At 38.0% G+C, this 14,406-nt stretch overlaps 1 protein-coding gene across 11 annotated transcripts in view; it reads right to left on the reverse strand.

Annotated features, from left to right (window-relative positions):
- Positions 1–14,406, reverse strand: part of sh3bgr (SH3 domain binding glutamate rich protein) — a 49,471-nt gene that overhangs the window by 8,319 nt on the left and 26,746 nt on the right. For 9 of the 11 annotated variants that reach the window (XM_033032461.1, XM_033032457.1, XM_033032460.1 and 6 more), the window contains exons 2-6: positions 12,529–12,714; positions 9,400–9,480; positions 5,863–5,922; positions 2,782–2,865; positions 1,633–1,725 (exon numbers count right to left, since the gene is read on the reverse strand). In XM_033032461.1, coding sequence (XP_032888352.1) covers positions 1,633–1,725; positions 2,782–2,865; positions 5,863–5,922; positions 9,400–9,480; positions 12,529–12,714 — 504 coding nt within the window. The remainder of the gene's footprint in view (positions 1–1,632; positions 1,726–2,781; positions 2,866–5,862; positions 5,923–9,399; positions 9,481–12,528; positions 12,715–14,406) is intronic. The other 2 variants (XM_033032459.1, XM_033032462.1) reach the window with 2 other exon arrangements.

A 14,406-nucleotide genomic window follows, 5' to 3' on the forward strand; every position in this document is an offset into this window, starting at 1 on the left:
AGCGGATGAGGTAGCATCTACGGAGAGAAGGAATTGCCGAGTTTCGGGTCGAGACAAGGAAAGAATGTAGGCGGAGACAGTAAGATTAGTGGAAGAACTGGGAAGGGGGAGGAGCGAGAAAGCAAGGGCTGCCTGAAGTTAGAGAAGTTAACGTTTCTCTCTCCATCCCCTCCCCCTTCCCAATTCTCCCACAAGTCTTACTGTCTCCGCCTACATTCTTTTTTGTCCCGCCCCCTCCCCTGACATCAGTCTGAAGAAGGGTCTCAACCCGAAACGTCGCCAATTCCTTCTCCATAGATACTGCCTCACCCGCTGAGTTACTCCAGCATTTTGTGTCTACAACAATTCCATTGTATTTTCATTATATTCCTGTAATCATCAGTTTGCATGTAGATAAACAAATCAATATAATTCTGGCATACAATGCAATGAGGGTTGGTGGAGGGGGGTGGATGTGAACGATGGGGCTAAGACTCAATAAACACCCTCTGCAGAGTGCACAAGATGAAAGCATTTGCTATATAGGAACAGAACCTGACTCATTTGTCCCAGAAGGCTGCACTGTTGCTCAATGATTGATCTGTTATTTAAAACCTCAATTTCCCCATATCCACTCACAATTTAACAGGAACAAAAAATGTATGAAAGGCTCAATGACAGTTGACCTTGCATCAAATATCATTTGCAAATGTACACTTCCCTTTGTACATGGAACTGCTCCCTTTCCCCAGCCTACTCTGGACTCCAACCAGTGGAAAACTCCCCAGTTCATGCAAGAGAACACGTCTGCATGCATGACCAGTGAGACACTGTTATTCATACCTGGGATGATTATTAGCAACTAATAGAAGTCTATGACAATACCAAGCAATGATCAGTATTTGACAAAAATCTTAAACCACCTTCCCTTTTTTTTAAAATTCAATTCGATATTTCAAAATGTTTCAGTGTTATCAAAGCCCACTATTAACACCCTTAAGCCACCTTTAAGTAAAAACTTAACTGAACCAACCACGTAAATCGTGTTGATACAAGCTTAAAGGGTAGTTATCTTGAAAAGTATGAATTACCACCCTACTTTCACAATCCTTCCACTGCAGAGGAAAAATGTACCATAATTACTAGAAATACTGCTATTTGCATGTTCATAACTTATAGGAGCTGAATAAGGCCATTCGGCCCATCGTCTACTCCATCATTCAATCGTGGCTGATCTATTTATCCCTCTCAACCCCAATCTGCTGCCTTCTCCCCATAACCCTGACACCTACACAACATATAGATAAAAATTTGCCGATCCCTGCCTTAAAAATATCCATTGACTTGGCCTCCGCAGCAGTCTGTGGTAATGAATTAGATTCAGACTGGCCACCTTCATGGTTGGGGAAGGAATATTCCCAAATGCTGGATTATTCCGTTTCCCACTTTCTCCATTCTTCCTGTCCCCCATCTAACCCAGTATGGAGTAACTTAATTCAATTAGGTAGTTAGCAATGAAGATGAATATGAGAGGGTTATTAAGTGATCATTAGACATGTAATTTCTTGATCAATGTCAAATTAAATTAAATTTGACTTGAGTTAGTAATTAAACTGGTGGCTAAGGCACAAAAATAATAAGAGGAATGTTTACAGGTTTGCGAGATTCTTCCTCAGCATCTTCTAGATCAACCATTTGGTGAGGAGGCTCCTCATCCTTTGCAGTTTTGTTCTCACCAATGTTTTCCTGCACACAGCAACATCAATATTTGAAGGGAAACAAAGCAAATACATTTTTCTTCACAAAATCCACGAATTCTAGAGGTTCTGACAAAAGGTGAAAGTTTACGGATGCTGTAAATTAAAACAAAGGGCATACACACTTGTTAGCATCGGTGCAGAGGAGACATGAGTGGGAGTCATCAGTACTGAAATAATATTCAATGAACTGCACAAAGGAGGAAGTTTTAAAGAATGGTGAAACTGGACATGCGTGAATGCAAAACAGGCAAGAGAGAGATTAGCACAATGTTGTTTCTTCCTGTGATCTAAGAAAGAAGGAAAAACCTAAGCCTGTCATCTTCTGCTATAAGTTCTATTGACTGTTTATCTATTTTGATAGAACATCGCATTGTTTGATGTCTACACAGATGTGAAAGTTGAATGCTGAGTTCCCCAGTGTATTTGTCTTCTCCCTCCAAGAAGATACAAACCAGTTTTATTAAAAAAAAAAAAAATTCTACCAGAATTGACATTTAGCATTAAATCAGCCAAAACTGTTATTAATTGTCATGGGCTACAAGTTAATGGCATAACTAATAACACCATTGTAGGATTATGTATTTGTATTTACATAAAACATAAGGTTGAAAAATTAATGTAGCAACTGATGGTGTGAATCTTCACAATTTGCTCCTGAAAATAAAATACTACCAAAAAGACATTGTCTGATGGTGCTGAAAATGATTTTTAAAAGTGAAAAATACCCTGCATAAATTTGGAAAACCATGTAATATCCTTCCACTAAATAAATAGTTTGTTGACTTAAGTGTACAGCATTTATAGTTATAACGTCAAACTGCATGACAAGCTTCTTATTACTCCAAGCAACTTTCTCTTTGAAAGTTAATTGTGTTAAAAAATATATTGCTCATTTACTAGATATCAGTTATTCATATTAAGGACTCTCACATCACTTCTATCCACACACACACACATTATTGTTAAAAATGATAATGCATATACACAAAAAAACCATGCTATATAAGTACACCCAGAGCAATACAGGCAAATATATAATTACATTTATATCTGTTGACCGTTCATAGTGATTATGCAACATTTCATTATTTTCTCCAAGCTGATCATCGCTGGCTCTATGCAAGTGCTGTGCATTGGCATACCAAAGAAAGAAATGGCGGTGAGGGAAGAGTTGTGCCATGCCAATATGTTGCAAAGAACGACAAAGACAACATTATTGAGCGATCATTTCTTTTTCTTAATCAAACCATTTTTTTTAATGCATTTTAGCATCTTTCCAGTTTTTACAAATACCTGCAATGAGAATAATTAGATTCTACTGGGTTCCATTGATACATCTAGATTTTTTTGTGGCCTGATGTTTTGACTAAAGTCAATCAATTCCAGATTTGAAGAAACAAATCCTTCCCTAGTTTCTCAGTTACATAACAAACATAAAATCCAGATATTTTCAAAGTATTTCCAACACAGAAACAAGTTATTTGGCCCCAAGCTACTGTTGCTAATTATCCTCTGAGCCGTAAATGCAACATCACCCAACTGTTCTATCACAACACACTTTTATTATGACATTTTAATCCTTCCTTTGACAACCTGAATTCCAAGGCTATCAAATGCTTTGGTTTCAAGTTCCGTTGCCCCAATCCATTTTCATGCGCTCTGTTCTAACTTTCCTACATTTAATTTTATCTTTCTTTTCATTCCCATCGTGTGTTATCGATTTCAATGCTGCCAAGCCTTTCAGAATCTTAAGTACTCTATCAAATCTCTAGGATAAAGGGAGACATCTCAGACCACAGTGCTTCATCTTAGTTCCGTTTTCCGTTAATAACCCAAAAAAATGACAAAGGTGGCAATTTACCCCATCATATCAAAAAGGGCCTTCCAGCCTTTCAAAAAGCAGTCCATTAGTTGTAATTCATTGAAAGATAGCCAAGGTCATGAATGGGCCAATAAATGCAAGCCTCCAATTCTCATAATTGAGCAACTAAATTTTTTTTTAAAGCTTCACTTCTCTAAAGAAAACCATCCCAGTCTTTACATTCTCTCCACATAAATGAAATTCCCTACACTTACAGTCACGCTGATAAAATCTTCCCTGTAATTTCCTGTAATGTAGTGTACAGAAAGGGACACAAGTTAATGGTCGAGGCCCAGTCATTTGCAAAATATTTATCTTAAATATGTTGATATCACAATTTGTGGCATTCCTTGGCAGGCCAAAGATTTGATCTGCCTTTTAAGTAACTTTATCAACAGGCCAAAACTTGTTGGCATGGACCTGCCATCTACAATCACCACCCACTGCAATCATCCTACTCTCATACTTTGCTGGAGACGAATGGATCTCTTGGTGACTCGAAGCATCCTAGATTACAGTTGCAAGTGCAGAATAGGGGTGTAAATAGCATAATGGAGTAGGTCCCCCCCCCCCCCCCCCGATACCTGCCTAATAGCTTTGATATGGACACATGGAACTGCAGATGGATTTGATAGTTGGCAAAGATCATCCCATTTAAATAATTTAATTTGCAATGCTTTCTGAATATCAGAGGCACTTAAATGCAGAGAATAAAATAACTCATTAAAAGCAAATCAATAAAGGAACGCTCAAGTTCTAACTTGTTGCAGAATCCAAGAACAATCTTTTCAATGCTAATGATTGGGAATCTCAGGACTGAGGCTAATCTCTCAAATGTCGACAGATGCGCTATAATATTCTGACAGGACGCATCATAGCCTGGTATGACAACTGTTTGCTTCTGGACTGTGTAAACCTGCAGAGAATGGTGAACACTGCCCAGTCCATCATAGGAGTGTCACTTCCTTCCTTCAGTCTATCTTCAAAGTGCATTGTATCAGGAAAGCTGGAAGTATTGTCAAGAGTGCCTGTCGAATTGGTCATTCTCCTTTCTTCCTTCTATTTTTCAGAAGGTACAGGAGTTTGAAAGCTCGGACGTCCCAACTTAATAATATCTATTTCTCCACTCGTATAACAATCACCTTTGTCACACCCATTCCCAAAGGTGCTGCCCTGTACCCTTACCTCTACTTCTGGCTATTCCATTATTGTACATGAATAATTTTTTGCACTTTGCATTCCACCACAACTTTGCATCATTTTGCTGTTTCGCACTACTCATTGTATTTATTGTTGTATTTATCATTATTATATGTATCCTATTTACTCAGTGAGCATTGTCTGAACAAGGAATTTCATTGCATCCCAGTGGTATACAACAATAAACTAATCTGTATCTCTAACATCTGGCTCCCTGGGGAAACCCAAATGAAAGCATAGTTCTCAGTAAAAAGTTGAAGCTTTTGGATTTGACTACACATGCACACAAGGGGCAGAGTTGAGAACATTTATCTGCAAAAACCAGGACATTGCAAGTAGTTGCAATCTGAAATTGATTGCATTTTTTGAACTCAGTTCTCCAGCAAACCCCTTATTTTACCAACACCTTTATATAGTTTTTTTATTCCTATTTTTAACTACAACACCATTCAATCAATCTACATGCTCTCTCATACGGTGATTTTCCTTAATGGAAACTGAAGTCGCAATTGGAAATACAGCGATTCTCTGAGGGTCCAGGTAGAGACGGGTGATAATATCACACCCAATAATATCCGTATTTTTAAATCCTACATCAACCCGAGCTTGGAAAAGCAAAGCAACTTCAATGCAAAACTAGACAATGAAAAAAATAAACATCTGGCAGCTTATGCTCTCAGTGAGACCTCAAATTAAACTACACACAAGAATATTATATATCCATTACAATTAATAATATGGGCCTAAGTATGGCCTTGGTAAGCAAACATTTGCTTGTGAAAGCCAGAAATTAATAGGGCTGCAATATTGCGTCAGATGGATGAATACGCAGTTAAATTAAACATCACAAGCACATTACAAAGCTTCCATTTTGGTGGGTTAAGGTCATCTGAGAGATAAATATTTGCCAGCCAAGCACTATGCAGCTTCGAAATAGAACTCTAACCAGTGATATGTAGTACATGCATCAAAACTAACCAGGTTCACTGACAGCCGGATAAGTTAGTTCGAGTGCAAACCACAACCAAACAAAAAGGATAAGGAAATATAATGTTTAATTACAAGGATTTCTTTATTTTCTGGAATTTCACCATTCTGGATGATTGCAGCCTGATGAGCTTCCTGGACCAGAGAAAAACCAAACACAAGAAACCGAATGTTATACATTTGCTAACTGTTATTAGACAAAGAGAAAATCAAGAACAGGGAAAACTGAAAGCTCAGTAAGTTCTTGAGTGTGTTGGTCCTCAGTCATTGAAGATGGATTTAGGTTTTCACAGCATCAGCAAGATTCAGAATTTTGAAGTGACCATTCAATCCTTAAATTGGACTAATTCTAAAACATTTAGGACTACAGGAAAAACATACGTACAGTACAAAGAATCTATAATAACAGGATATCTAAATCTTTTTTTAATAAATATTTTTATTAGAAGCATATACAGTTAGTTAACAAGATCGAGCTAATTTCAAAAGGTAAACAATCTTCCTTTTCCATCTTTAACCAATCTGGTTGTTGATCCATATCTTCCAACCAGAAGTTCATATTTTTAATATTAACTGCCCAAACATAAAATAAAAAAATTGGTAAAACTAATCCTCCATTCATCTTGGATTTACATAAATGTTTTTTTACTTATTCTATGGTTCTTATAATCCCAAATAAATCTAAATCTGGGCAGCAAATTGCAGCTGTATTTGAAATATAATGTCCAAGGCAAAATATAAAAAAGTCTAAAGGTAAAGGATTGATTTATGTATCTTGCACATATTATTAACAAAACATTATTTAAAAGTATTAACAGCAATATACAATGCAAAATAGAAATAGAGCACAACATTTGCTCCTGTTCAAATGCCCTCTAATTCTGAATTAGCAGCAATATGCAGTGCAAGGTAGAAATAGAACACAATTTTTACTCCTGGATCTTTGCTCAAATGCAGAACAGACTAAAAAGATAGAAAAGATTAATTTCTCCAAATGGCAAGTGAACAGTTGAAGACAATCCCAAACTCATTGCAAAGTCACAGTGAATCTTCAGTGTGAAAACTAACCTCGCTCAGACATTGTACAAATAGTTAGAGTTAAAAATAGGGGGAAAGTGTGGTGCAGGGAAGCCTTCTCTTCTGAGCTGAGAGCTACAGAAAGCTTCTTCCAAAAGTAATTGATGCTGACACTGGTCTAAATATAGTACGCCGTTCCCTTTTCCATTCTCACATCCCATGTAAAAATTGAGACTGCGCAAGAGGTTGAGCGGAAAATTTTCAACAACAAAATTGACAAAAGTCTGCAGAGAGATAGAAAGTGCTGGAGTAACTCAGCAGGTCAGGCGGCTGGAGAAAAGGAACAGGTGACGTTTCGGGTCAGAACCCTTCTTCAGTTTACATAAGGCTGTGTTTTTTTCTTAGAATAAATTGGATTTGCAATTCTTACAGCAAAGTAAAAGGTAGCCATTCGAGACCTGCTCATCACTCATCTGTCAGTTTATTCTGGATCTGACAAATGGCAGATGATTGTTTGCCTTTTCATTTCACCTGTTCTAGCCCATCCCAGGGGTCAACTTTCATTACTCACTAACCTGGGAAATTAATTCCCCAGCTGGAAAGGGTAGAACACACTAATGATATGCATTACATCAACAATAAGTTTATACATGTCAGTCTGGAGTATGCACAAGGTTTTTTTTTTTTTTAAACAAAAAAAATCAGCCCAACCAGTGCAAGGGATTATAGAACATTAAATGTACTTGGGTTTACACACACTGTTTTGGCTCGTTTACAAAACATTACACTGTGTCCAATCCTGCTCAACAATCTAGGCAGGTCAATAAGATTAAAGCAATCATGTGTAGGATATTTGTGGAATGAACCCATAAGTGTACTTTGATAAATTAAACAGGTTCTTTTGGATGCAATGATACCAGATTTGAAGTTACAGTTCTGCATTGATGCACCAAAATTGATTAAACATATGAAGTTAAAATTATGAATAAATAATACCCAGAATTTAATGCAGTTTTCAAATCAAATGACTTATAGCAATGTATAAGCATGTGCAACCTCAAGTGAATCATGACTGTTAATGCTCATGAACCATTGATTTATGATCATTGCCAAATTATATTCAGCTTTCAACTGTGAATGGAAAAATCATTTCTTACAATGGTCTATCCTGAAGGCCAAAACTGTCATCTTTAATGTTTCAAACTGTTACCTTTCATGCACTGCAGGTTTAATTAAAGTTTGTAGATCTGACACAGAATGTTATTGTAAAAGACTAAGTCTCCACAACAACTGTGGTCCAACACCGCTGAATGCCCTTAAGGTTCCAACTACTTATCCCCAACTATTCAGCTCATCCTCATTTGTACGTAGTCAATTCCAGATGCCCTGAATGATCCAAACAGAATTCCCTCTTCTTTCCACTGAGCAATGTCCCTTGACAGTTTATTCACAAGTTCACTGTCACAGTCATTCTGGTGAAAAATCACATCTACCTTTCCAGCATCTCTCCAAACTCACATCATGGCAGCAAACTGCTGGCATGCTACAGGCAAACCCGTAACTTTTCCTAGTTAATGTAAAACAAAGTGAATTGCTCCTTCCTAGAAAAGAATTGTGTACCGTTTCATTCCTGTCCTGTACATTCACAGGACTACTTTTTGAAAGACAATCATTGCTTTGATGTAAAAACCATAGGCAATTTGTACACAGTGCTCCTACAAACAGCACCATAACATTTTATCAGTGAAGTTGAGCCAAAGATATACACTAGTCAAAATATTAGGGAAGGCACCTTTCTTCAAATCAGTGCCATGAAATATTTTTCACCCAATTGAGAAAAAGAAAGTACAGCCTTTTAATTTTTACTGTCTTGCAGAATGTGTAATTTAGGTATATGTTATTGTGTGTTATTTGAGTCTATGTGCATGTGATGCTGCTGCAAGCAGGATTTTCAATGTACCTGTACCTAACTATACTTGTGCATATGATTATAAACTCAATTTGATTAGTTAACTTTGTCATTTTGCCCCTGATCACAGTTGGAATACTGGAACTTCATACACAAGCCAATTGTAGGAATAACTATGCATCATGCTGCAATTGAATAAAAAAAGTCCAGAACTCCAAGATAAACATGGACCATCACTAAATGTAAACAGAAAAGGTTGGCCTTCTGCAAGATAGCATCCAGATAATATTCATTATATAATCAAATGAGTACTTTGAGTGTTAAAGTGCTAGGATAACTCAAGCCCATGAAAGGTGCTAACCCAAAAGCAATTCTTTTTTATCTTTTAGATGTGAGAAAAATAATTTCCAAACTTGCATACCAAATACTTATGAGAATGGTCAAAGTAAATTGACAATCGGATTCCCCTTTGAACTGGTAGAAGCTCAAATTTCATTTCCATCAATTCAGATGTGTGTTTCAGGGATAACTCTTCCCTATAACTAAAGGTGGTATGAAAATAGTTGTGAATTTTTAATTAGGTAATTTTTCTCTCTGGAAGCACCCATTTTTAGACGGCACCTGATAAGCAAATTATTTTTTCATATCATTTTAAACAACAAACGGATGAAAATGCAGGAAAATACCTTTGAACCAGGAGGTGGCGTCAGACCAAGAAATGCATAAACTCCATTATCCTCTTTGGCATTGAAGAAACTCTCAAAGTCCTATCGTGGCAAAAAAATAAATGAAATATGTAAGCTGGCTTTTAATTAACATTGCAAATGGCAATGCAGAAGTCATTATAATGAGATCAGACTTAAAAGGTCCTGAAGTATTTAAATATAAAATAGGCTTAAAAGGAGATATCCCTCAACATCCTCATCCTCCTCGACCTGAGTGCGGCCTTCGATACCGTGAACCATAACATCCTGCTTACCAGACTTAAAGACCTTGGCATTGAAGGTTCTGCACTCAGCTGGCTCCGTTCCTACCTTTCCAACCGATCCCACTTCATCTCTCTCCATAACCACACCTCTGCTACAGCCACTGTCACTCAAAGCGTTCCCCAAGGCTCTGTTCTCGGTCCCCTCCTCTTCATCATCTACATCCTCCCCCTTGGTCATATACTCCGTCACTTCAAACTGGACTTCCATTGCTATGCTGATGACACCCAGATCTATCTCAGCACCAAGTCCCCCCACCACCCCCCTCTCTCCCATATCAACTCCTGCCTGTCAGCCATCAAATCTTGGATGCAACTCAACTTCCTTAAATTAAACAGTAACAAAACAGAATTTCTCCTCATTGGCTCCAAATCAACACTTACCAAAATTAACAACCCCACTCTCATTATTGACGGCACCACTGTCTCCCCATCTCCTCAGGCCCGCAACCTTGGAGTGATCTTTGACTCAACCCTCTCCCTTGAGCCTCACATCCGCCATGTTGTCAAAACATCATTTTTTCACCTCCGCAACATTGCCAAAATCAGACCCTCTCTCACACCCCCCGCTGCTGAAAGACTCATCCATGCCTTCATCTCCTCCCGACTGGACTACTGTAACTCTCTTCTCTTTGGCATCAATTCCAGCAACATCAACCGACTCCAACTGGTCCAGAATGCAGCCGCCCGACTCATTACCCACACCAAATCCTGGCACCACATCACCCCAGTCCTCAAAGAACTTCACTGGCTTCCCATTTCCCACCGGATCATCTACAAAATCCTGGTCCTCACCTACAAAGCCCTCAACCACTTGGCCCCCCCTTATCTCACTGACCTCCTCTCCCCCTACCAACCCTCACGGTCCCTCAGATCCATTTCAGCCAGTCTCCTCTCCATTCTGAAATCCAACCTTTGCACTTTTGGAGACAGAGCCTTCTCCAGGGCAGCTCCCAGGCTCTGGAACTCCCTCCCACAATTGATCTGAACTTCTGAGTCCCTCACCATCTTCCAGTCCCGCCTCAAGACCCATCTCTTCACCTCTGCATACCCTTAGTCCCATGTCCCCCTCCCCTTTGCATCTCTGTCTTACTACTCTATTTGTTTTGTTCTTGACTCACCATGTAAAGCGACTTTGAGTCCTTGATAAGCGCTATACAAATAAAATGTATTATTATTATTATTATTATTATTATTATTATTATTATTATTATTATTATTATATTATTATTATTGTTATTATTATTATTATTATTATTATTATTATTATTATTATTATTATTATATTATTCAAGTTTTAAGAGAATTTTGTTTACTTTGCTTCCTCTGGGTAATACCCAATACAAAAGAATAGTGAAAGGCTTGGATAGAGTGGATGTGGAGAGGATGTTTCCACTAATGGGAGAGTCTAGGACTAGAGGTCATAGAATCAGAATTAAAAGATGATCTTTTAGGAAGGAGATGAGGAGGAATTTTTTTAGTCAGAGGGTGGTGAATCTGTGGAATTCTTTGCCACAGAAGGCTGTGAAGGCAAAGTCAGTGGATGTATTTAAGGCAGAGATAGATAGATTCTTGATTGGTATGCGTGTCAGAGGTTATGGGGAGAAGGCAGGAGAATGGTGTTGGGAGGGAGAGATAGATCAGCCATGATTGAATGGCAGAGTAGACATTAGATGAGCCGAATGGCCTAATTGTACTCCTATCACTTATGATCTTATGAAAAGTACAGAGACAAAAAATTAAGATGGACACAAAGAGCAGGAGTAACTCAGCGGGTTAGGCAGCATCTTTGGAGGTAAAGGATGGGTGACGTTTCAGGTTGGGAACTTTCTTCAGACTGAAAGTTGAGGGAAGGGAACTGGAGATAAGAAACGGTCAGAACAAAGCAGGGCTGGCAACAGATGACCAAGGAAGGGTGGAGTCCATAATGACCCATCGTTGGCTGGGGTAGAGGTGATAATAAAAAGAAATAAAAGGATGCGAGCAGTGCACCAAGTAGGACGATTAGGGTAGGGTGGGCGGGAAGACAGAGAGGGAATGCAGGGATTACTTGAAATGGAAGAAATCAAAATTTATACCGCTGGGTTGTAAGCTGCCCAAATGAAATATATGGGACTGTTCCTCCAATTTGCGTGTGGCATCACTCTGACAGTGGAGGAGGCCCAGGACAGAAAGGTCGGTGTGGGAATGGGAAGGGAAGTTAAAATCTCTGGAAATGTAACTTCCTTTAAAGAACTATCACATTTGCAAAATACCTCTTGATGGCTTAACTTTTAATGTTAGAGCCGACAAAGGAAGCAAAAATCCACTGTTCAATTACTTAAGATTTTAAATTGAGAGACGGAGCAACAGTTAGACAGCCTCTTTGGCCCATCAAGGCTGTGCTGAACTTCAGACACACATTTACATTAATCTCATTTTATTCTCGATGAGATCAATGGAAGGACCACATTCATCAGCACCGTAGAACTGGAGAGCAAAACATTCAATGGACACGACCAATTTTCAAAGAAGCTGAGGTATCTAAGCACCATTAAAAAAAAACACAGGTCCTGGGGGCTCTGATGTTATAATTTTGTTTCTTACGGCTATTGAATTTGACAGAATTAACCAACACATTTAATGCAATAAAGACAGGAGGAGAGATTCACAAAATAAGTTTATTTCAGAATTTTATAAAGTTAAGTTTTGGTTTCATGTTATATGTGTCCCATCTCCCCAGGGATCATTCATAGAAATTAAGAAAAAATGAAGGCCATGTGATTAAAATGTAGACACTAATACTTCAAACAGAAGGAGAAAAGTAAATATCCATTGAATAATTTCTTACCCCACAATACTGTTCATCATTAAAGATCTGTGGAGGAAGAGGAATACCATTCTGAGGGCGTTTTTCCCCGGGAACATTCTCCCGCATCCATTTTCGGTTTTCCTCATGTGCTGCTATATCCATTTCTTTAAAATCAATTTTATTGGCTTCTAAGAAACCGAGAACATCCTGTTGCTTCTTTTTAATCTGTGAACAGGACCATCATTAAGTTGTGCACCATGGATATCAATCCAGTAAGACATGTTTACGATGACTGTTACTATCTCATATCAATCCCCAAGTACAGTAATTACCTTTAGATTTTGCCTTTAGAGATACATTGTGAAAACAGGCCCACCAGGTCCGTACGCTAGCACTATCCTAAACACCAGGGACAATTTACAATTTTACGAAAGCCAATTAACCTACAAACCTGTACGTCTTTGGAGTGTGGGAGGACACCGGAACATCCAGAAAAAAACCACGTGGTCACAGGGCGAACATACAAATTCCATTCAGACAGCATCCGTAGTCAGGATTGAACCCAATTTGACACTGTATGGCAGCAACTATACTGCTGCGCCACTTATGGAAGTTATAACAAATCATCAAAAAAATGACTGGATAGCAATCCAAATAATCTAATGTTAATATAATAAATCAGAGTCCCACTAAATAAATCTGTTTCGGACTAAAATGTTACTGTTGACCAGATCAAATGCCCAGTTTTAAAGGACCTCCAGGTGTTGAAATTATTAAAAGTGCTGGCTGGATGATGAAATACCTCAGAGATTTTGTGGAACCCAGTAAAGAAATGAAAAATATTACATTTTAGAGATGAATTAAATCCAGTAAAGATGACAATGAGATTTTCAAATTTATTTGTACAAATATAAAGGGCAATAGAAAATTCTACAAGTATTTGAAAAAAAACTATAATTTCACATGAACTCTCTAAAGGAAGCTAAAAACTGATCAAATTCAAAGTATAAAATCAGTCAAATAAAAAGTCAAATTAAATACAGAGTAGCCGTGCAACTCAGTATTTAAGCACTTCCTGCGAAAAGACATTGCCTAATCACGAAACCCATATTTAATACTTCATTCTTAAACAAATAAATAGTAAACAGCTATTAGAAGAAACGTATTGAGCCTTGAATTATCTTATGTTGCAATATTGTGTGTAATTTGTATAGCCATCTTTTTAGTGACTGAACAAAACAAATACAATTTATTCCTGTGACTCTGGTGTTTACAAATATTTTGAAGACCAAGTTCTACTCATTTATGCACAAGAACGCTTGTTTATTTTGACAAGTATGGAATTTTCAATATGGATTTAAGAATTCCACAGCATAACTACTTTCATGGAAATCCATCACCTTTCTCAATAATTACAGAATCAATGTAATAATAATAATAATAAATTTTATTTATGGGCGCCTTTCAAGAGTCTCAAGGACACCTAATGTACTTGCACTTAGATTGTTTTACCCAAAACATCACCCATCCCTTTTCTCCAGAGATGCTGCCTGACCCATTGAGTTACTCCAACACTTTGTGTCTCCCTTCAATTTAGATTTCTCATGTTGGCTTGCCTTAGTTAATTATATTGTCAACTACAGATCAGAAATTGTGGTTTCGAGTTCTATGCCAAGGTAACTTGAAATAAAACCCAAGCAGGTGCTTATTGTTGCATTTGCCAATATTTAAATGAATTACTGAGGCCAGTTGTAGACACAAAGTGTTAGAGTGACTCAGCATGGCAGGCAGCATCTCCGAAAAAAAAGAAGGGTTTGAAGAAGGGTCCCGACCTGAAACGTCACCCATCCTTTTTCTCCAGAGATGCTGCCTGACCCGCTGAGTCACTCCGGCACTTTGTGTCCATCTTTGGTATAA

The sequence above is a fragment of the Amblyraja radiata genome, chromosome 14 (assembly GCF_010909765.2).
Source record: "Amblyraja radiata isolate CabotCenter1 chromosome 14, sAmbRad1.1.pri, whole genome shotgun sequence".
Classification (NCBI taxonomy): Eukaryota; Metazoa; Chordata; class Chondrichthyes; order Rajiformes; family Rajidae; genus Amblyraja; species Amblyraja radiata.